Source organism: Fringilla coelebs (assembly GCF_963513975.1).
Source record: "Fringilla coelebs genome assembly, chromosome: 6".
Taxonomy (NCBI): Eukaryota; Metazoa; Chordata; class Aves; order Passeriformes; family Fringillidae; genus Fringilla; species Fringilla coelebs.
In genome coordinates, this window is record NC_140034.1 from 40,336,165 (window position 1) to 40,358,732 (window position 22,568).

Consider the following 22,568-nt stretch of genomic DNA (forward strand, 5'->3'; position numbering starts at 1 on the left):
TCTGAAAGGGTGTTAGTGGAGGACCACTGGAGTTGTGTGTCCTAGACACCCTGATCCATAGTCAGGAGCCTGGAACCAGTGCCCCACAGCCCACAGAGATGAGCTGGCTGGGGGACCAGCACAGGATGCTCAGTGCCTCAGCTCCCACTGAGCAAGGCAGGAGCACTGCTGGCTCTCGGGGAGGCTAATTACAGCAACCCTAGAGCTGCTCCATGAGTTAATCCCCCACATCACCTCCCATGAACTTTTACCACTCTGTCCTTATACATCTCCCCCACTACCTACAGCCAGGTTTCCACAGGCACAAACCAGCCCCAGCTGATAGCAGCACAGGCAGCAAGGCAAGTGCAGGGAGTGGCAGCCCCAGCAGGGCTTGACGCCAAGGCTTCAGAACAGCAGCTCTTCCCCTGGGACAAGTCACTACAGGCGAAGGAAAACCAGCCTTGCTGAAAAGCCAAAGCCTGAGGAAGGGAGAAGAAAGGGGCTAGAGAAAGGAAACCATTTATCAGAGCATGCTCAAATTGGACAACTTGGTTTATGACAGACCCTTCTGATGGGCCCCTTACTGATGGCTGTCCATGAGTGAGGGACTGCATTGAAACACTGGAACAGTTCTGCAGTACGCATTACTGATTGACTGCGGGAGGCTGCCAGTTTCTGCAGCCTAAACCTTAAATTATATCTATAATGCTTTTACCTTCTGACTGCAGAGGAACTGTTCTGAGCCCGAGTACTGCCTCCCAGCCCTGCAGAGAGAAGTGCCCTTTCAGCAACAGCTATGAAGGATACAATCATCCTGCCCCCAAAAATGGAGCCATGACCAAGAAACACAACAGCAAAGCCTTAAGTGTCAATATTTTGAATTGTTTGACTGTCTCTGCAAAAACATATGTTCTTGCACTTATGTGAAGAGCTCAGGATGGAAGTTGGAAAAATGCTTGTGCTAGTACAACCTTCAATTCTAGCTGAACTTCAAAGCCTAGGTGCAGAGGACAGTGACCAGACATCTAAAAAACCACATGGAAAATGTCATTCTAGTTGCCAAGTCAAAATGTTCCCCTTTATCTCTGCTTTTTTAGTCTCAATTCTCCCAGTCCTTCCATCCTCAATTCTCCCAGCATTGTCCCTCATGTGGTGGGCATTAAAAAGAAAAACTTCTCCAGCATGGGATAGTTGTGTTGCCCTCCTCAGCAAGTTTCTTCTCTATCCACCTTGGCTGCCTCTACCTTTCAAATATGCCACAGGACTGCTCTGTTTTCCAATGCTCTTTGGCCTCCTGTAGCTGCAAAATTCTTCCCTTTCCAAAGCACTTTCCCCTCGTCTTCTTTCTGAAGATGCCATACAGGACTGCATGAACCTCTCACCTTCTCCTCTGCTTTTCTTAGGGTGGTTGGACTTGCTACTGGAATCCACTTGCACAGACAAGTTTAACTAGCAGGAATTCCTGAAAAGCCACATTTTACTATGTAGCTTTAGAGAAACATTTCTCCAGAGACTTTATTTAAAAACACGTTTGGTAGCAGAGAAGAGGTCATAGGGAGAACAGAAAACCCTGTGAAATTAAAGCTTTCTTTACTCCACTACTGCAGAGGCATCAGTGCAAGAGGAGGCACTAAAACTGTCTGCAGCTGCACAAGAGCTCTGGTCCAAGAAACTTCACCCGCTAGGAGCGAGCCTCAGGCAGGAGCGCTGTACAGTGGCACACACAATGAGAAATGCCACAAGCATGACAAGGGGTGAAACGTGAAGCAGCAAAGCCAGCATCCCACAGCAGGGCTGCCCAGTTGCAGACCAGCAGGAATTCTGCCACTTGCTCAATGCCAGCGGATATTGCACGTGCTGACTCCACTTCACTGGCTATGCCTGTGCCTCAAGCAGCTCCCAGCCCCGGGGTCTGAAGGGTCTGTGCTCAGGTGAGAGAACAGATCAGACAATGCAGCACTGATGCAATCAGATATATCAAGCAAACCCTGATGCGTATCCAGCTGACTCCAGATTTCTTAAAATGCCAGAAAGCTGCAATGCAAACTGAAGAATAAAAGTGATATTTGCTTGTTTTTGCTTTACTTAGGAAAACCACGGATCTCAGGTACACATATTCCCAGTGCAGAGGAGGCATGAGAAGTTCCCACCTGCATTCACTCCACTGGAAACAAGAGTCATTACTTTTCACTGGTTCAGTCTTCACATCAAGTTTTAGCAGCTTATTTCATTGTTCTGAAGGACCCCAAGTTAACCTACAGCATTACTATTTGGTTATCAAACAAAAAAACAAACCCAAACCATTTTGTCTTTGGGACTACATTTAGTTTCTCCATGCAAATTTTCACATCCATGTAACACTACCAGATTGGCAGTAATGATTTTAAATATGCTACCGCAAAATGTCACAAATATTAGGCAGCATTTTAAGAGCTCTGGGAATGGTTTATAAGCACCAAGGGACAGTCCCTGCCAACATCAACTTTAAGAATAAAGAGTTAGGTAAAAGCATATACTTCTCTTGCATAAATGGACATGGGGAAAAAAAAAATACTTAAAACCCCACAACTCCACTTGGGAATTAATCAGCATGAGAAAGAAGTTACGAAAAGAAAAAAGAATATTAAAAAAAAACCACAAAAGGATCAAGCGTACGTGGCACTCTATAAAAAGACCAAAGACCTCTCTTGCCTAGGCTTGTTGTATTTCTCATTGATATATACACCGATTCCTGACTCAGAGTGACAACTTCCACTCCCCACAATGCCTGTATCCCCCTGATCGCAAAGCCAGCCCACTGCAGTGCAGGAGCCCTCCTGCTTCAGGCTCCTCATGCAGTGTTCACAACTTTTACACTGCTCCTACCAATTTCAAGCAGTTTCATCATTTTCCAGCAAGGAATACGAGCAACAAGCTGCCTCCAGCCCATCCCAGTAAGAAGGACCCTGCATCAGTTCATAAAATACCAGGCTTTAAAGAAGTCCTTGCTTTTGCCCTCATTACTTAAAATCAGGTACTATCCTCACAATACTCCTCCCCTTCACTTGTTAAAAAGTGCAAGTAATTGCTATCAAAGAGCAATAAGGCTCACAATAAGAAGCCCCCACAAACTGCACCAGAAAGCACCATGCTTCATGCATGGTCCACAAAGATGCTAGAGGAACAACAGGCCAGTATCCCAAAACTAGAGAGCTCGGCACCAAAGCCAGCACAGAGTCAGGAGCCTTAGGACCTCCTTCTTGCTCCACAAACAGCTGCAAGAGGCAGCAGCCTTTGACATGACTCCTGGGCAGGAGAGAAAAACAACTTGCCCTGGTCCTGCTACTCCATGCCGCAGTGAGATCAGTCAGCATTCAGCCAAGAGCCAAACTTCGGCATCTCCCATGGCTACCTCAAATCCTCCCTGGTGAGTGGTTCCAGCAGCCAACCCCTCCTTTGCCAACACAGTCCTTGGCCATGCCAATATTTGAGCTCCTTGCAGGCTCCATGTATTTCAAGAGCTCCACACCACTCAGCCCTTTGTTAAACTATTCCATCTAGAGCAGGAGCACCTTTGGTCCAAAAGCACGCCTTGCAAGAAGCAAACACCCATCATCCCATTACTTTTGTTTCTGACTGCAGCTTGCACTTGAAAAGCAAAAGCGGTTTATACACAATTCATTAGAAAGTCGGGAGACTCATTTCCCTTTCCACTTTCACTGCTTATAATCTCGGTCATTAGACAAACGGAAATTTAGGGGGTGTGCAGCCCAACCCAGGCAGCGAGCTTGTGCTCTGCCAGTCTCACAGGGAGTTAAACCTTGCTGGCAGGACCGGATCCAAGGGGCTGCTGGATATTTTGGGCTGGGGCTCCTGCGCTGCTCCACAAACTGCTGCACACACCTGCAGTGCTGGAAAACAATCCTATCTTACAGTTAGGCTGGTGTTTTTTTAAGCTGGTTCTGCCAGTTCCCCTCCCACTAATGAGAGGCATTAATCACAGGAAAAAGAGGAAGCAACAGTGAGCCAACAGTTTTGCCCACAGGCCAGCTTATTTTTTTTTTTAAGGATCTGAAAAGGGGAGTCTGGAGGCATCTTCCATTTTCCTCTGAAATATAAGTGATATAGCACCTTTTATAAAGAAACTTGAGAAATTCTGTAACTTAAAAAAAAACAAAACAACCCGCACCCACAGAGGGAAGAAGGCCCAAGAAGGTGCATCTGGAGTTTTTCTGCGCAAGTTAAGAGAGCATCTCGGCTGAGCGGCGCAAGGGCAGCTCTACCCGGGCTCTGGGCAGGGGGAGCGAGCAGTGCCGCAGGCGGGGTGCCCGTGTCCCGCGGAGGAGCCATGCCCGTGTCCCCGGGGGGTGTCGGGGTCCGTGTCCGTGTCCCGGGGCCGCCGCCGCCCGGGAGCGCCCCGCCCCCGCGTTCCAATGTGGCGCGCGCCCGCCCGCCCCCGCCGCCCATTGGCCGCCGGCCGCGTCAGTCGCCGGCCCCGCTGGCGGCCGCGGGCGGGGCGGGGGGGCCGGGCGGGCGCAGCCGCGGCGCGGGCGGGAGCGGCGCGGCGGGAGCGGCGGGGACGGGCCGGGCCCCGCGCAGCCCGCCCCGAGAGGGAGAAGCGGGGCGGGCGGGGACGGGGGGAGATACCTCTGCCCGCGGATCTTCGCCGCCGCCCCACCCGCTGCGGGCACCCCTCGGCCGGACCTCCCCCCCGGGCTGGGACGGGTTTCCCCCCCGCGCTCCGCAGCCATTTTCGTGGCCACCTTGGCTACCAGCGAGGCTGACTCACCTCGGCACTGCGGGCGCGGGGAGCCCGCCTCGGCGTCGGGGGGCCCGCTCCGCCCGGGAGGGGCGGGGGGAGCCCGGCTGGCTGCGCCCTCCCACCCCGCCGGCCCCGCTGGCTAGTCCCAGGCGAGGACGGGTCCCGGGGCCGGGCCGGGCTCGGCGGAGGCGGCAGCGGCGGCTCCCTCCCTCCCGGCCGTGACCACCATCTTATTAGCACAGGAAATGACATGGAGAACGGAAGAGAGGGGCGTTCGGGGGCCGAGCCCGGGGACCCCCCGAACCGGGGGGAGGCGCCGCGGGCCGGCCCGGCCCGGCTCGGCCCGGCCCGCCGAGCCTCTCCCGGGGCCGCGGCATTCCCGCTTTCCTTCCAAATACCCGCGGTGGGAAAAGAGGAGAGGAAAAAAATAACAAAAAACAAATCCCAAAAGCCGCATGCAGCCGGGGGGGGGAAAAACATCAAAAAACACGCAGAAGAAGCCGAGCAAGCCCAAACCGCCCGCGGTTCCCACCTCCTGCTCCGGAGCCTGCGAGTCCCGCGCGGAGCCGCCGGCGATCAGCGCCCGCGGCCGGCCGGGGGCTCGGGGGGGCTCTGGAGGACAGAACCCGCCCGGACGGCCCGCGGGCACCGCGCGGGGGGAGCCGCCGACCGAGGGGGCCCGTCCCGGCGGAGCCGCCGGGCTACCCCCGGGCGCTGTCGCGGCCACCACCTGCCGCCGCCCGGCAGCCGCCGCGGCGCCCCGCGGAGCGGGACCCGGCCGCCCGCCTCCGGGGCACGGCGGCCAGACGTGACCCCCGCCCGCGGCCGTGCCCCGGGGCTCTCCCGCCGGCCGGGTCCGGAGGCGGAGTTGCCCCGGGGCGGGCGCCCGTTCCCCCGGCTGCACCCCGCGCTCCTGCCCGCCCGGCGGGAGCCTAATGCTCTTCCGCGGGAAAAAGTGAATGAGAAGACCCGCTGTTTTCCCGGCGCTCGGAGCTCGATCATATTTCAGATTAACCCCCTAAAATGTAACCCACCCAACAGCAACAGTAACAACAAACCCTACCCTCGAGCTCTGCGCAGAAATTGCGGACAACATGACGGATGACAAAAAGTAGGCACAATTTAATAAACAGAGGAAGCATGTCTCACCAATAAAACAAATTCTAAATAAAAACCATCTGCAAGCATTAAATTTGAAACAATGCAAACTCTTCAGCTGCTTTGCCAAAAGAGGCACAACGGGGGGTAAAGAGAGGAATGGATAAATAGCCATAATTTTCCAATTCCTTCAGTTGACAATGGACTTGTATGCAAACAGGGCTGTGGTGACAATGTGCCCAATTGGATTCTTGGAACTACTTCCCATTTTCTGTAGCCCTGAGAAACACCGTTTTCTGCAGTCCTGAGAAAGAAATTCTCTCTCGATACTCTCCATTCTGAAGTGCCTACTATACAAAGTTGGTGTAAAGAAAAGAAAAATCGAGGACAAAAAGTAAAAAAAGTATATAGCCCAAGTAAAATAGAGGCCTGCTTCTGCCATCCTGGAGCTGCTTCCACTGCTCTCACTGAGCGTTGTAGGGTGGCAGAACTTCAGGGTTAGGTTTGATGTATCACTTAATTTAAATTGCCTGGCAAAACAACAAGGAAGGTAATCAACTCAGCTTCAAAATAAGCTCTCTTTGCAAAAACAGCCAATGTGGCCAGATGATTATTCGGAAGTTCAAATGAGTATCAGTCCTCAGATCTCCAACTGTAGTTTGCTTTTTGTTCCCCATTTCTAACCTCTGGGGAGAGGATTCGTTCTCAGAGGAAAAGCGTGCGGTGTCATTTTACCCCTTCCAGTAATTGCAGATAGATGGACTTTGAGGCACTTGCACTTGCCTTGGAAAGACCATAAGCTGTCAGCACCTTCAGACTCCTCAGAAATATTAGAGATCCTAGTAGAGCTGCCCTAGTTTGCAGTTTCTGTCTGTGTGCTGAAATGTGTGAGAGCACTCAACTGGCAGTAAGTGCAACAATGGGTTTGTAAATATGATTGATGAATGAACCAAGAGGAAAAATAATAACTAAAAAACCAATAAAAATCATGGGAGTAATAGAAATACACACTGAATGCCAGGCTAATTTGGAGTAATAGTTTTGTTGTAGCTATTGTAGTCAAAGGCTGCAACGGGAGGCTCAAAGGGAGGCATAAAGCTTTTATTTGTAAAGAAAATTAAATATGTAAATGCAATATAAATAACAGCTATTATGTCTTCCTGTTAACACAGGCATGCTAATTTATTGAGAGGGAGTTGCCTTGTTTTAATGTGTGCCAGTTGCCTTTATATGTTTAATAGTCAGATGTGTTGGGTTTGCGTGGCAAGGTGAGGTAGTGGGGAGGCTACAGGGGTGTCTTCTGTGAGAGGCTGCCAGAAACTTCTCCTATGTCTGACAGAGCCCACTCCAGCCAGATCCAAGCTGAACTCACTGCTGGCCAAGGCCAAGCCCATCAGCGACTGTGGAAGCACCACTGTGATAACACATTTAAAAGGGAAGGGAAAACTGCAACAGCAATTGCAGCCAGAGAGAGGAGTGAGAATATATGGGGGAAACAGCTCTCCAGACACCATGGTCAGTTGAAGAAGGAGGGGAGGAGGTGCTCCAGGTGCCAGAGCTGAAATTCCTGGCAGCCTGTGGAGAATACCGTGGTGAGGCAAAGGTGTGTCCCTTCAGCCCATGGTGGTCCATGGTGTAGCAGATATCTAGTTTAGCCTCTGAAGGACTCCACACCAGAGTGAGTGGATGCTCAAATAAGGCTGTGACCCTTTGGGAAGCCCATGCTGGAAACAGGCTCTTGGCAAGACCTGTGGACCTGTGGAAACAAGAATCCACACTGGAACAGGTATGCTGGCCGGACTTGAGACCCTGCAGGGGACCTGCACAAGAGCAGTTTGTGAAGAACTGGAGCCAGTGGGAGGGGCCCCACACAGGGACAGGGGAAGAATGTGGAGAGTACTCCCCCTAAAAAGACGGAGCAGAAGAGAAAATGTGTGATGAACTGACTGCAGCCCCCATTCCCCGTCCCCCTGCACTGCTGCAGAGGGTGAGTTAGAGAACTCAGGAGTAAAATTGAGCCCAGAAGAAGGGAGAGGTGGGGGAAGGTGTTTTAACATTTAGTTTTTATTGTCCTCCTCTGATTTGATTGGTAATAAGCTTTTTTTCTCAAGCTGGGTCAGTTTTGCCCATGATGGTAATTGGTGAGTAATCTTTCCTTGTCTTATTTCAACCCATGAGCTTTTAGTTGTTGTATTTTCTTTCCACTGTGTGGTTGAGGAGGGGAGTGATAGGACCGCTCTGGTGGACACCTGGTGTCCAGTCAAGGTCAGCCCATCCCATCAAGAGATGAAATCCCCATGAAGAAGATTTTGTATATTTTCTGTATAGCAACAAATTCTGGAAGGAAGACAGTGCAAAAATGTCTGCCAAAATGTTGCCTTTGGGGCTTGAAAAGGCTTCTCTTCTTCAACAAGCTGCCTCCTCACTTATTAAGATGTAGGATTTTTTTTTAATAAGCACATTCAGCCCCTCCTCCACCACCCACACCAATTCTCCTCTGTCTGACAGGCTCTCAGAATAAAACTTTACAAATGGCAACATCAGTTCAGAATGACTGTCTGATTAGGTGTTGACAGAGTGACTGTCTAATTAGGTGTTGATTTTCCAGTATTATACTGTCAAATCTGTTCCTCCATGAAATAGTGGATTTTCTCCTGCAGAGGCAAAAAGTTTCATCTACTGACACTGACCTTTTAGCCAGTGGTGTAAAAAATAATGCTTGCAAAAGTGGGTAAAACTGAATCAAGCTTCAGTTAAATGGTCTTCAAAGCTCCAGGTGCTGGGGGCTGGCAGGTACATCTGTCAGTTGCAAAATCTAATCCCTGCACCAGAAGAGTCTGGATGTATTTTGTGGAATGAGCTTTCCTAAAAATACCCTGTGTCTCAGGCACAACACTGCAAAGAGGGTGGAAGCCAGGACCTGTGCTGGAGGGGTGGTGGTGGGGGAATGCCTAGCTGTCTTCAACAGGGTACCTAAGGAAAAGCAGGAAAGTGTTCAGATTCTTCTGCAAGCTGTAGCACACAGCAGCCTTGACATCATTGAGTATTCTCTCATTTAGGATTGTCAACATCATATGTAACCACATCAAAACCAAGAGGCAACTGCTTCCCCAGCTCTGAGAAATTAGTTGCTTGGGGCCAAACTTCATCTTCCTTCAGGAAAGGTCGCTCAGTTGCCAGCAGAAAGGAAAATCCTACTGCTGTTACCCAGCACACAGAAAAGATTCAAATTTACAGGACCACAGTGCTGATGCCCTCAGTCAGTGTGTCGCTAGCTGATAAACATCTTTTAGCATTAAAAATTCTGTTAATAAGCCACACCAAAATGAGGACATTTCCACATTCATAGGTTATTGCATAGTGAAGCAGAACACAAGCTTTTCCCTTTGAAAATCTGAAAATGGCCCACAAAAGAAAAGGAAATTACATGCCTGAGAAGGAAACTCGGCCAGAAGCCCATAGTTACAAATTACTGTAGCAGGGTGGGACAGGCTCTGAATGAGGTGTGGGGGAAGAGCTCTTTGAAGAGATTGTAACTGTGCAGAGCTGCAGCTTGTGTTTCTATTTCTGCTGTACAAGAGAAGCAGTGATGGCCTTCACCCAGTAGTGCTGGGTGGTTTTCCTCATCATGCTATATGAGTCTTCCACTGTTATTGGTAGAAGAATATTAATCCTTTAGCAATGCAGTGTTCTCCTTGAAGTTATGGGTTTCACTGGATTAAGCCTAATGAACAATTCTCCAAAGAGGCTGATGAATAGTGCTGAGTTCAACTGGTAAGCAAGAAAATTCTGGGTGCAACCTTCTACCCTTTACTCTCTTCTCCAGGCTTGGCAGTTGTGCCACTTCCTGGAGGGCTGAGCCTGCCCATCCTGTGGCCGCAGCAGCTCTGGTGCTAAGAGAGCAGGCAAAGGCACTGTCAGGGACAGTGGGGAGGGAGGGATGATCATCTGGGGTTTAGAATAGTGTATGGAGCCCTTCCCAGGAATGCTCTAGAGCTGTACAGGCAATTGAGGGTGTGGTCTGATGGTAGAGATGCTATGATGCTGCAGGTCGCTAGGGCCACTCCAGCTCTCGGAGTGCCCCCTCTGAGCTGCATACTTAACCCAGCAATTGCCATCAGCAAAAGTAGGTGGTGGTGGGACCATGCTGTCAGGGGAGAGGAGGAAAGGCCTTTTCCTTGGCAGCAATGAGCCAGGGAAGCATCTGCACCTCCAAGGCAGTGGTGTCTTTAGGATTTCCTGTTCTGTGGTGAGTGGGTGCTGCCATGGCCGCCCAGTCCTAGCTGTGCCAGCAAGGCTGTTCATATGCCATGAGCTGAAGAAGAAAACTGAACTGGGTTAGAAAGATGCTTAGTTATCGTAGTATTTGGTCCATGCATGTGGATATCCTTTTACCCAGATTTGTGCCCATGCCTTGGGCTGCAGGGATGGCAGCAGGAATGAGCAGTCAAACTGTAGCCAGAAACACAGAAATTAAATCACTTGCCCATGATCAATCCTGAAATCTTTTGGACTAGAGGAGGCACATACAAAGCCTTTTTCAAACACTAGGGTCTGAGAATTTGCGCTGGTATGTTTTTAATGAATAACCAGAACTGCTTTTCCATATGAAATGGTCTCTCTGTAGTTGGCCCAAAGACTGGAAAGCGAGGAATGTCTCTGCTCACAAGCACTTCAAAACTCGGTGGTTTGTTTCTAGGCACCCGTCACATGTTTTGGCAGTCCATAGGAATGTGCACTTCTATATATCACAAGCAGCTACCCTGGCTTGAGCCAAATAACTTTTGCTTAACTCTAAAGTTGTCTTTAAGAAAGACACTGAGTTCTGATCTTCAGAAATTAGGAGATACAGAATTTATCTTTCCCTTTGTCCTTTCCACATTATAAACATGGGCTTGGATTCTCTGTAGCATCTACCTTCTAACCACTGGTTCTTTTTGTGTTTTTTTTATGCTTAGATACATTCTTGGTATTTTCTTCCTGGGAAGACATTATCTATGCTGTTATCTAGTTAATTCCAAATATTTTCTTCTGAGTTAGTTAATTAAATTTTCTCTTTAAATCTCTCAACAAAAGATATTTTTATCAGTCCTTATATTATTTTCCTGCTTTTCCTGTGAACCCCACTCAGTTTTTCAACATCCGTTTTAAAACACAGTTGTCTGAAAGGCCCCTGACAATATAGGATTCACTTAACCAAAAATACACATATGTATTTATACACAAGTAAGTATCTTTACAGCTATGCTTTCAGGATCACCACAGTGTGTCATTGTGCCAGGGCACTACAAGTTCCCATGAAACTGTCCTTTTACCCTTTCCAGAGCTGCTGTTATCCAGAGGGTGTTCTATCACTCCTTGGGAATGGCCTGTGCTTTCAGTGCCATGCATGGCACTGCCTGCAAAATCCCTTTCTGGGAATGGTCCCATGTTTCTGACATCAAGCACTCTCAGATCAGATAGCATAACACCTTCTCTTCCGTCTTTTGCTAGTCTTGATGTCAGCTGTGAATTTTATCATCAGTAGTTTTATATTTAACTTTCTGCTATAATATGGCACAGGTGTGATGTAAATGCTTCTGAGAAAGCCCATTCATTACCGGTTGTTTATCTATTGCAGTACCTGGAGGCAGAGTCCCTGAGCAGGGGACATTATTTGAGAAAGGTTGTTGTCACTTCAGCCCAAGTCTTGCAGTTGACTCTGACTCTACATTGACTCTCTACCCACCCTTCTTACCAGGTAGCTACTCCCTGCTGCTCTTGGGAAGGCTGGGGTGGGCTCTCATGGTGCTCGCTGCATTATGAGAGGATGGCCCTTGTCAGGCAGCTCTTCCAGTTCAACTTTAGGACAACCATATGGAATGCCTCCTGCACACATCATTTATTACTGTTTCGTTTTATTGGAAGGGCAGGAGTGTTACTCTTCCAGAAACACTAACACGGTATGCTATAGACAATCTGTGCAACAGTTCCCCACTAGCTGATGTTATCCTTAGCAGGCTATTTTGTAAAATAAGTCAACACAAATGCTCAGCCAGCTCCAAAGCACATAGTTGCAGCAGATTTTCGCAGGCAGAGCCTCCGCCATTCACTGCTGCACTGGCATATTATGTTACGGGTTCTACATCATGAGAACATGACCTATAAATCACAGGATTCTCTCTTCCAAATTAGAGATGTGTAGATCAAATTTAACTCTGAATCAAAATTTTAATTAAAGTAACTGAATTAATCTACATCAAATAAATACTTCCATGTGGTTTTGAAGTCTTGGAGGGCAAGAAAAAGAATTTTTATACCAAGTAACTTGTTGCTTGTTCCGTTGCAGTCCAAACAATTTCATGTTGTTCTAATGCATCAGAGTCTAAAAATTGTCATGACTTGGAGCTAATAATAAGCAAAAAGTAAAATGACCATCCAGACCTTCTGGTCTGTAAGGAGAAAAAAACTGGATATAATTGTATATCTTTGATTTTCTTTTTCTTTTTTTTTTTCTTAATCTCAGCTGTTGATAACAACATAATTGGAGATAATAAAATTACTTTGTAAAAAGACCATTCACTTAAAGGGCAACATACTGCATTTAACCATAGCATTGAAGAATGTAAAGGGGAAAGAGCCTTAAATTTTGCATCAAAAACAGAATCTGAAGAAAAACAGTGGTAGGGAACTACAGTGTTGCCTACTCTCATGACATTTGGTATTTTCTTTAAAGCTTCTGATTATGTGGGTTTCTCAGCTTTCATTTTAAAAATAGGACTTTCTTGTCCTCTGGCTAAGAGGCTGCAGAAAGCCTGGGCTTCTGGACAAAATATTTGAAGATACCTAAGATAGAAGTAAATAAAAGGCAGACACATTTTTATTATTGCTTTGAATGTCATGATTGTAAAGCTAATTCTGGCTGTTTAGTGGCTGGATACCTTTTTTGTTTTGTTGTTGTTCCTGAACTCTGCAGTCTGCCAGGTCTCCTGCATAATCAGAGTCTTTTTAAGTCAAGAATCACTTTTTTTTTTTTTTAATGTTCTGCATTTGATTAGCACTTGGGTAATTTTACAGTCTCTACATCTTCTATTAATACAAAGGACTAATACAAGTGACAACAATGACTATGATGCTGGGTAATTTCAAACCAGACAAATTACTTAATGAAAGCATGAACACCGAAAGTGTTAAAGGTTAAAAAAAACATCAGAAAAGCCCCACTGTGCTGGAAACAATGTTTTCATGGGTACAACTTGCATTGGTAAGAGATTTTAAAATTACTTTTTTTTGGTCTGTTAATGAGAAAAGATTATTTTCTCATTTTCTTTGCCTTTTCCTTTTTATGATGAAAGCTTCATCTTTCAGGCAGAAGTAAGCTATCATGTGTTTGCCCAGTGGAAGCTTTAGTTTCACCCAAAGGCTGTACGCTATTTTCCTTCAGTAACATTGTTAATGACTTAAGCTTATTGAAGAAAAGGTCGTTTGGTTAATGCAAAGTGTCAAAAGTGCTTCAGAGAACAATTTCAATAAAAATACATACAAACTGAAAAGGAAAACAGTAAAAGCTCTGGACTTTTCTTTTCTACTCTCTGAAGAATAAAACAGATCCAACACTTTAAAAAATTTTACCGGAATGGATTTTCCTATCTTGATCAGTTGTAAGAACATTTGGCACAAAGGAATGCCTTAAAACATGGGGTAGATTCCACAGATTTTCCTGCTAAAAATGTTTTTATTTTAAACTTTCACTAACAGTTTCCTCTACACTTGTCGGAATATCTTTTGCATCATGATCTCTTCCAGTAGGAGGAAAAAGTAAATCGGAGGATATATTTCTCCCTCAATTCTCTTTGTGAAAGAGTTCGTGTATTGTGCGCATTCCCTTTGCTTGGGCGGCTTTTATGGGCACCTTTTCCTGTTGGTGTGGGGCTTTAAAGGCGGACTGAGAGAATGTCCAAGCCGCCCCGCAAACCCAGTGGGTTTGAAGTCTCTTTTGGCATCAGATCAGGTTTTCCCGCTGTCCAGTGGGAAGGAATCGGAGCAGCCTCTTCGCGCCGTGCGGCGGTGGAGGACCCGCTTTGGGCTGGCTCCGCCCGGGCCGCTCTCCCGCAGGGCAGCCCGGCCGCGGCCCCAGCCCCGGCTCCAGCTCCGGCTCCTCCGCAGCCCGCCCGGGCTGTCCCGGTCCTGGCCCGTGGCCCGGCGGTGCCTGTTGCCCAGCCCACCGTGCTTTCCCCGGGCGGATGGATGCTGTGCCGCCCTCTGCCGCTCCCCGCCCTCTGCCGGGCGGCCCCGCGCTGGGCGGTGGCACCGCGACCCGGCCGCCGTCGGGCTGGGGAACCGACAGCGGCCCGCAGAGACGCTCACCGCCTCAGCGCCACCTCCCAGTGCCCGGGGACAAGGACACGGACTGCTCAGAAGGGCCCGCAGTGACAGAGGAAAGGGACGTGACTTTGAACTGAAAATAGAGTCGCTTTAGATTAGTGCTTAGGAAGAAATTCTTTATTGTGAGATAGATGAGACACTGGAAGAGGTCGCTCAGGCAAGCTGTGGATGCCCATCCCTGGAAGTGTTCAAGGGCAAGGTGTAACTGTAAGCACCCTGATCTAGGGGAAAGTGTCCCACCCATGGGCATGGGATTGGAACTAGATGATCTTTAAGGTCTCTTCCAACCCAAACCATTCTATGATTCCGTGTTTCTATGAAAATCAGCAATTCATTTATACACGACCTAGATTAAAACCAATTTTGTTTTGGGCTGCTACAGAAATTTAAATGCCAATTCCCTCTAGGCCACTCAGTTGCCATCACTACCAATAAACAAAGCATAAAGGAGGTAATGAAGTGTTAGAAGATGAGTCCACTCACTTTATGCTCCATTAGGAACATGTTAAATGTTTGCCAAATAATTAAAAACCCCCAATATTTAAAAAGAACCACAACGATTTTCTTCAGGTTTCCTGAAACTGATCTTTCTTCAGCTTTCATGGAGACTATGCAGGCAGAACAGAAGCTTAAGGGAGGGAATCTTACAGGTCTTTCCATGAAGCTCCTTCTTCATCTGTAAGTTAAGCAAGTATTGTGAAAAAAATAAATTGTAAATTGTAAAAAATTGTAATATTCCCCCCAAAAAGGACAGCATTGTTTCTTTTACCTTTGATGAATCAGTAAGTGCAAATTGATTTCTGAATAAAGCTGTGCCTCTAAATGTGAAATTTTCTGTATTTTTCATACCAAAGCTCATTTTTAAGGAAGATAGCACCCTGAGGATCAAAACCAAGCCATAGCAACATGGAATTGCTGGGAAGGTATTTTGGGACTGGAACAGCCTGTATCAGAGAGAGAACAATGTGGAGTGAAGGAGTGGGGAAGGCAAAGCCCTGACAGGAAGCTGTGGGATGTGGAAATACCAATACCACATCTGACAGTAATGTTGAATGCTGTGAAACCCCTGTCCACCCAGCATTGCCAGTCTCTCAAACAACCTCAAAGTCCTCTGGGTGGCAGTCTCAGAGCTCTAACAACTGCCTACATGGACATACAGCTCTTATTAATAAAGCATTAACCATTTCTACATAACTGAAGCAATCAAAAATCACTACTCTAAGTTCAGAGGATAATAGAATCATCCAAAATCATCTGGCAAAAGCATGACCTAGACAAGACAGCCCAGCATTCTGTCCTCCCAAAATTTGAAGTTGTTCCATATTGTGGAATCCAACACATCCCTGGGGAGGTTATTCCAATGGCTGATTGTTTTCATTATTGAAAATTTGTCCTCTTGTGTCCAGTCAGAACTTCCTCAGTAGTTACTTGTGCCCATTACCCCCCATCTTTACTATGTGACTCCTCATAAAAGGCAGCCTCCATCCTTTTTGTACCCACCCTTTAAATATTGGAATGTGGTGATAAACTCTCCCCTAAGCCTTATATTCTCAAGGCTGAACAAACCCAATTCTCTCAGCCTTTCCTCACATAGCAGGCTTCCTAGTCCTTTGATCATCCTCATGGCCTTTCTCTGGACCCTCTCCAGCCTCTCCACATCTTTTTTACGTAGTGGGGACCAAAACTGAACCCCAGTTGTCCAGATGTAGCCTGGCAAGCACTGAGTAGAGGTGGGATGATTTCTTTATCCCTGCTTGTGATGCCCTTGTTGATGCAGCCCAGCATCCCCTTGGATCCTGTGTTGCATCATCACACTGTTCACCCACACCGAGCTTGTCCACCAGGACCCAGGTCCCTTCCCACAGACCCCAGGCAGACCTCAGCCTGTGCTGCCCTTCAGGATTATCTTTTCCCAGAGCAAGACCTTATTCTTGTCATTGTTCCATTTGATTTGTTCTCTACTCTTCATCTGCTTTAACTGGCTGTATGCAAGAGCTGCCCAGAAGGTTTGGGTTTCTCCACAATGCAGTCACAGCACTACAGAGGCTGCCAGTGGAGGCTCCTGAGCTGCTCTGAAGCTGGCTAACTCGAGCAAAGGAAACAGCCCATGGCAGTGCTGATCCCAGAGTAGAGCACTACAGGGTGGCCACCACTCTCAGGACTAATACTAGCTTATTATTTTAGTTATTTCCAGTACCTTTGTACTACAACATAGTCACTTCCATGCCGTCTTCCTCTATCTGTTATGATTTCTCACATACCACAGCCTCTGAAATGGTCATTCTGGTTTTAAAAACAGGAGAATATGCACTGTATATTACATCAGACAAAGGGTGCCAGTGTGTGCCAGGCCTGTGCAATTGTGCAGTTTGAGTTGCATGGTTTATTTGTTAACTTTTTACTACTGGAAATGAGTTTTAGCAAACCTCTTTATCTGTGGGAATACAGATTCATTATACTTGGCTTTAATTCTTCACTTTGCCAGTTTCAATCTTTGTTGTCCAGAGCTCTGTTATGGCGCTGTTTCTCCAGCAAGGGGCATGGAAGATCTTTAGCTGAAGCCTGAAGCTCCTTCACTGGGGCTTGCTAGGTTCTTGGCAGAACTATTTCTTCAAGTCCGGAGATGGCATGCTTCTGTGCATCCCTGAGCCACCTAGAAAGACTGAATGAAATGAATGCTCAAGGTCTGCTGGCAGGCTGCTCTCTGATGCTATCCCCTTGCAATAGTTAACACCAGTTTGGGTCAAAGAACATCAGATTTGGAGGAGTTGTGAGAATAAAATATTCCTCTTTCATGTCTGTTGATGCATTCACAGGCTTCCTCAGTTCTTGTGGGGATACAGCGCATTCCATTTTATGAGTGTGTATCTGAAAGCACAATTTCACAGACAGTGGAACTGAAAGATGGCATCTTTCCTCTCATGTTCTGAGCAGCAAACTGTCCCTTGTAGCCTCAAAGCAGTCTCAGTGCTTCTCAGGGTGATGTCAGTGAATACAGCAAAAGCCCTGAAAGTTCCTGCTCTGATCAACATGTCATGGGAGGTTTGTTTCAGTTTTTCCTTTCTATGTGTCCTTCCAGTCTCCACTGAAACACATGTGCTGGAAAAAATCATCACCAAATCCAAGTATGCAGGTGTGCTTGTGTTACCTGCTTTTGTGCATGGTGATGGATGACGAGGGGACTGTGAAAGGTGAGGCATGTCTCTGCTGAGCACTTATTAGAAGCACCAGGATGTGTGGGAGGGAAAGTACAGCCTCAAGCCATGGTGCTGGTGCAGTGTTGCTGAGTGAGGGCTGACCCAGAACCTGGTGACTATGGCAGAGCCAGGCTGTTAAACTTCTGCATTTTTACTCCCAGCTGTGGTATCCAAAATATGTGTGTAAACATGTAAACAAATTCTGATCCATGCTGCCCTGTAAGTCTGTGCAGTGGAAAGCAGAAGGATTGAGCCAATGGAATGGCAGAGCTGACGTGTCTGTGGTTGTGACTGTGTTATCACTTCACAGCTACCAAGTAAAGCTCACCAGCCCTTTTCCAGTATGGGAGAAATTTTCTGTTATGATGCTGTTTTATCAATACTATTCAAACTTGGATGGAAAAGCTGAACCTGCCCTTTGCAAGACATAAATCCTCTCTGAATTCATACTGCTCTTCCCCACATGGTGAGATAGCTTGGACCAACTGTCTGCTTTTCTGTAGCCCTAAAAAGGGGAGTTGCTGCCCAACTGCTGAGACAGGAGGGACTGTGCAAACAATACTGGCAACAATAAGATGCGCTGGGACTGACTGGGCTTTGGAATCAGGCTGATTGTCACAGCTAAGTGGGACACAGTTCTCATGCTACTGGTGCCTCTGAAATGGAGGCATTTGTGTTGTTTACTGAGATTCATGTGCTGGGCACTGGCACTGCCTTAGGTTCAGCAGCAACTGGCATTTAATCTTTCTGTCAAAAGCTGACAAAGCTTTTTCCCTAGGCCCATGTTTATCTCTCCACCTGGAGAAGCTGATGTAACAGGTAGATAAGTCATTCCTCTTAGGACAGAGCAGGGAAACTGCATTCAAAGGGAAAAAACTATATTTGGAGCTTGACAAGAGCAAGTATCAAAATAAATAGTGAGTGTACACATACATGAAAGAGCAATGCATCTTCTTTTTGCAGTCACACACACACACACACACGATTTGCTTGCACCATTCCCAATGCTTAGGAGATTTAAGGTTTTCTCTTTTCTGTGCAAGTGTATTAGCATACCTCCATATGCAGCCAAACCATTAGCCATTCCTGTTATCATGAAAAAATGAGGAGGGCACTATCTTCTTTTTCATGTCTGAGTCCACAACTCTTCTGTGGCATGTGCTACCTTAGAAAGTTTGAACAAGAAGAGGATGTAGTCAGTGTGGATTCAACTCAAGCAGTGGAGTAGAGGTAGGCAAGGGCTAATCTCACCTGTCTGGAGCTGCAGGCTAGGCAGTGAAACTGAAGGTAATGGGTTTAGCTGTATTTATCTTTGGTTTAATCACTTGACCCAGGTCCAGACCTTCCACTTTATGAGGGAATCTGCAAAGTCAGATACCTGTGATAAAGATAACTGGAAAAAGAAAAGGATCTTAGGGAATTATAAGAACCCCTGAGTGGCTTGAGAGGCTGTCAGTCTCAATAACCAGAGGAAGTCTTAATACTGAAGGAAGATGAGACGCCAAATTTCTGACAGATCCCAGAGGTGCTTGTGCACCAGCTGCTCAACCAGCTGAGGCTGTGCACATTGACATGGGCCACTTAGGCTTTACTTGGTAATAGAAACCCAAAATCCCAAGCTGCCACCATGCCCATACCCTTCCAAGGACACAGACTGCTTCTTCTGCTGCCTCGTGTCATACAGTGCTTAAAAAAATCTGCCTTCTTCAAATTCACTTCAGCAACATCTTTAAACAGTGAGAGCCTTTTGAAGAGCAGCTCAGGCACAAAAAAATTCCATCTTTTCAGCAGCCCACATTTTCCAGTAATTGCAGGTCTGGCCATTATCTTGCACAAACACATGCAGGATGACCCAGCAAGGGCACCCTCTTGGCAGGATCATTCCTGTATATCAAAGCCTGTGCCTTTCCACTGGTCATAGCAGTGCTCTGGCAGCCCATCACTGTGTCTGTTCATGCTCTCACCATGATGTTCACAAATAATATTTTACATTTTAAATATTATTTACACAAATAATATTTAAAAATACACAAATATTTCCAGAGTACAGTCTTTTCTCTGCCAATATAACCAGAATTTGTGTGTGTAAATCATTATTTACCAGCCTTTCAGGCAGTGAGAGCTGAGAATTTTTCAGACACTAAGTTCCTTTCTGAATTGCTGCTGGGGTATGGGAGAGCAGCAGGTCAGGGACACACCTGCCTTGAAACACCTTGAGGAAGTGATCATATTGGTCATTCCTGGTTGGTGAACAGGCTTTGAGGTCTATCAGTTAGTTGGGTTGCAATGCAAGAAATGATGGGGTATAATTTAGCCAGTTTAGTGACAGGCACTGTCCCAGGACAAAAGCACATTTGTGATTCTCCTTCATCTCAAAGTACCTTGCTCTGTGCAATAACACCCCAGCCTCACATGCCTCTGCCTCTGCCTTGTACCCCTCTCCCCAGCAGTGGGCTAGGGCCATGGGGCTGAGCTGGAGACAGCTTTCCTCTGCCTCTCTGTCTCCCCTCCATCTCCCTCTCTTCTTTGTGTCCTGTTTATAATTTAAAAGTACTAATGGAATGATGCCTCCCTTACATTTTGCAGACAAATCTCAGTTTTCCCAAATTTTATTAAAAATTGAATAGAATAATGCATTAATCTCATGGGATACTAATATGGCACCTGTTTTTTTCAGAATACAGAAGATAACTATATACTGGATATAGCTAGGGGGTTTTGCACAGTAGTATCAGATATATAATTATCTTCATCTGATAAAGGATCTAGAATAATATTTTAGGTTTTGTTTTGTTCTAAGAACAAGCTGCTGGTACATCCCATAGCAGAGCAGCAATGCTTCCTGGAGGGCTGGGGACAAGTTGTGCAGGGTGAGGAATAATTTTAACACTCGTGGTCACCGTGGTCATTGAGCCACTCACTGCTCCTTGTGGCCATCAGCAGCAGGCAGGCACTGCTTTTACTGCTCTCTTTGCAGGTGGAGGAGTGAGTCACCCACAGACAAAGAGATGTGGCCAAAACCACAGAGGAAATCTGAAGCAAGTTTTTTTCCCATTAAACTGAGTCCCCGGCCTTGGGCTGCACAAACATCCTCCCTAATGTCTGAGCAGACATCCGCACATGGGGGCACCTGCCACTGCCCAGCCTCCAAGGCAGCCAGAAATGCACAACTGCATCACAAGCCTCAGGTTCCAGCAATGAAATAAAATTCTCTTTTCACGCCAATGGTGAGAGGATCTGTGCTTTTCCCTCCTGTCAGTACCAAGCCTAGAGAATACAATAAAGTCCTGGGTGGCTGGTTTTGTTGTAAGGCAAAAATGTGGCATGATTATTATCTTGGGAAGAGATGAGGAGGCCTAAAGAAGGTGTCTGAATAATTCAGCTTTCTCTAATGTAACACGAGTCATTCTGTTCTGCTTCACAGTCTTCTACTGGAAATATTCTGGGATTAAAATGGACACAAATTTTTGTTTTTACAGTCCCCTGTAAAGGGAAGCTTGGATACACTGGGAGAAGGAGCTTGCTAATTCATGACACAAAATAGCATTTTTTATGCCCTGGAATGGTTTCTGTCTGCATGCATATGGAAGACCATGGTCTGCTCCTGCAGGACTCTTGGAAGAAAGCAAAGGTAAACTCTGCTAAGGAAGTGCCTAGATTCTCTGTGTAACTCTCCACCCCTAGCAACTGAAGATATTTAGGGGCCACAGATCAGGACTGGTGGAAAAGTGCAAAACACACAAGTGGAAAAAAATTGCAAAATGGCCTATTCTTTGAGGATTTAAAGAACTGGAAGGAGGAGCCAGAATGCAGAGTGACACCATTTCCTTCTCAGGAATGGAGGGGACGGTTATCTTTGATCTGATCCACTTTCATGATGACTAAAGGGATTTAGAAGCACTTTCAGCCAGCTCCTATGAGGAAAATTCTCAGAGAAGGTAGAAGAAAGGGAAGACATCTACTGCTGACATTGGTCTGGAGACTAATAGAGAGGGATGGGGCTCTAGCAGGAAGCAACTCGTAAAATTCCTGCAGCAATGCACTTTACCCCCTCCTGAGCAGTATTTGGCCTGAAGAGGATCAGAGTCGTTTGCTGAGCTGGGCTGAGCTGCACGGGCATCATCGCTGCCACAGTCAGGCAGCGGGAGGGACTTCAGTGGTCTGTCACCTGCGGGGAAAGCATGCCAGGGCAAAGCCTCGCTGTCCTGGAGGGAAAACAGGAGATGCACCAGCGCTGTTTCATCCTCTGCAGCTGGAGCACATCACAGAGGCTGGCTAACAATGCTTGACAGAGCTTCAGAGCAGAGCAGGAGTTAGATCTCGCCTGCTGCTGGTATAAGAAGTGAAATTAAAATGTGGTTTCTTGATCTGGAATTCTCCTCAGACAATCAGTTCTTGTGAGAAATATAATAAACCCTTTGATGACTCATTATTCCAGATCTTTTTGGTGATAATCTGTAGAGGGATACAATGTAAGAAATTAAAGGTAGTATAGAAAGTAATCTTACCCCTAAGGAGTTGCAGCTGAGCCAATTATTAGAGATTAGAAACAGGCCTGACTCTAACAGGCCACAGCTGTGGTTAATAAGAAGAGTGTTATAAAAGAGTGTGTTGGTTGGTTGAGGGGGAAACTGGAGTTAGTTGGCTATTGTGAGAGGAAGGAAGAGTCAGTACTTAGAGGAGCTGCCTACGAGAACCATCAAGGAGGTGTGAAACTCTTGCAGTATGGAACCTTTGCAATATAATAACAACAATAATTGAAGTGGTCCAAGGGATTTATCCACACAGATACCATTAAACCTGTTGCATGGAACACAACTGCAATTCCCAAGCTGCTTTGAAATTTTCAGGCATTGCTTCATCCAAAAAATGAAAACCCTGTTGGGCAGCCCGCAGTGAGTAGGTGCTGTGAGGAGCCCTGCCAGCAGTGGTACTGGCCCACAAAGCATTTCTTTCCCAGCTATCCCTCTTACAGAATACGAGGTGAGATGAAGAGAAGCCGAGTCACAATGCTTGTGTAAGCTATGTCTGAGCATCAGTATAGCATCCATCGGCTTATGGGACAGTAGGGGAGGAGGAAGAACATCCAGCTGAATGGAATGGGAGCCTCCATCTGGGAATGACAGCATGAAAGCAGGGGAAGGCAGGGAAAATTTAAGGAGGAACATATGGGTGCTGGATGTGTG

General features: G+C 46.8%; 1 protein-coding gene across 3 annotated transcripts in view; it reads right to left on the reverse strand.

The window, feature by feature from the left end:
• The window catches only part of PRDM11 (PR/SET domain 11), a 48,778-nt gene extending 43,305 nt beyond the window's left edge, over nucleotides 1–5,473 (reverse strand). For 2 of the 3 annotated variants that reach the window (XM_084208278.1, XM_084208280.1), the window contains exon 1: nucleotides 4,751–5,227. In XM_084208278.1, the coding sequence (XP_084064404.1) occupies nucleotides 4,751–5,203 (453 nt within the window). In that variant the 5' untranslated portion in view covers nucleotides 5,204–5,227. Of the gene's footprint in view, nucleotides 1–4,750; nucleotides 5,228–5,255 lie in introns of those variants that run through there. The other variant, XM_084208279.1, reaches the window with a different exon arrangement.
• Between the last annotated feature and the right edge of the window lie 17,095 nt (nucleotides 5,474–22,568).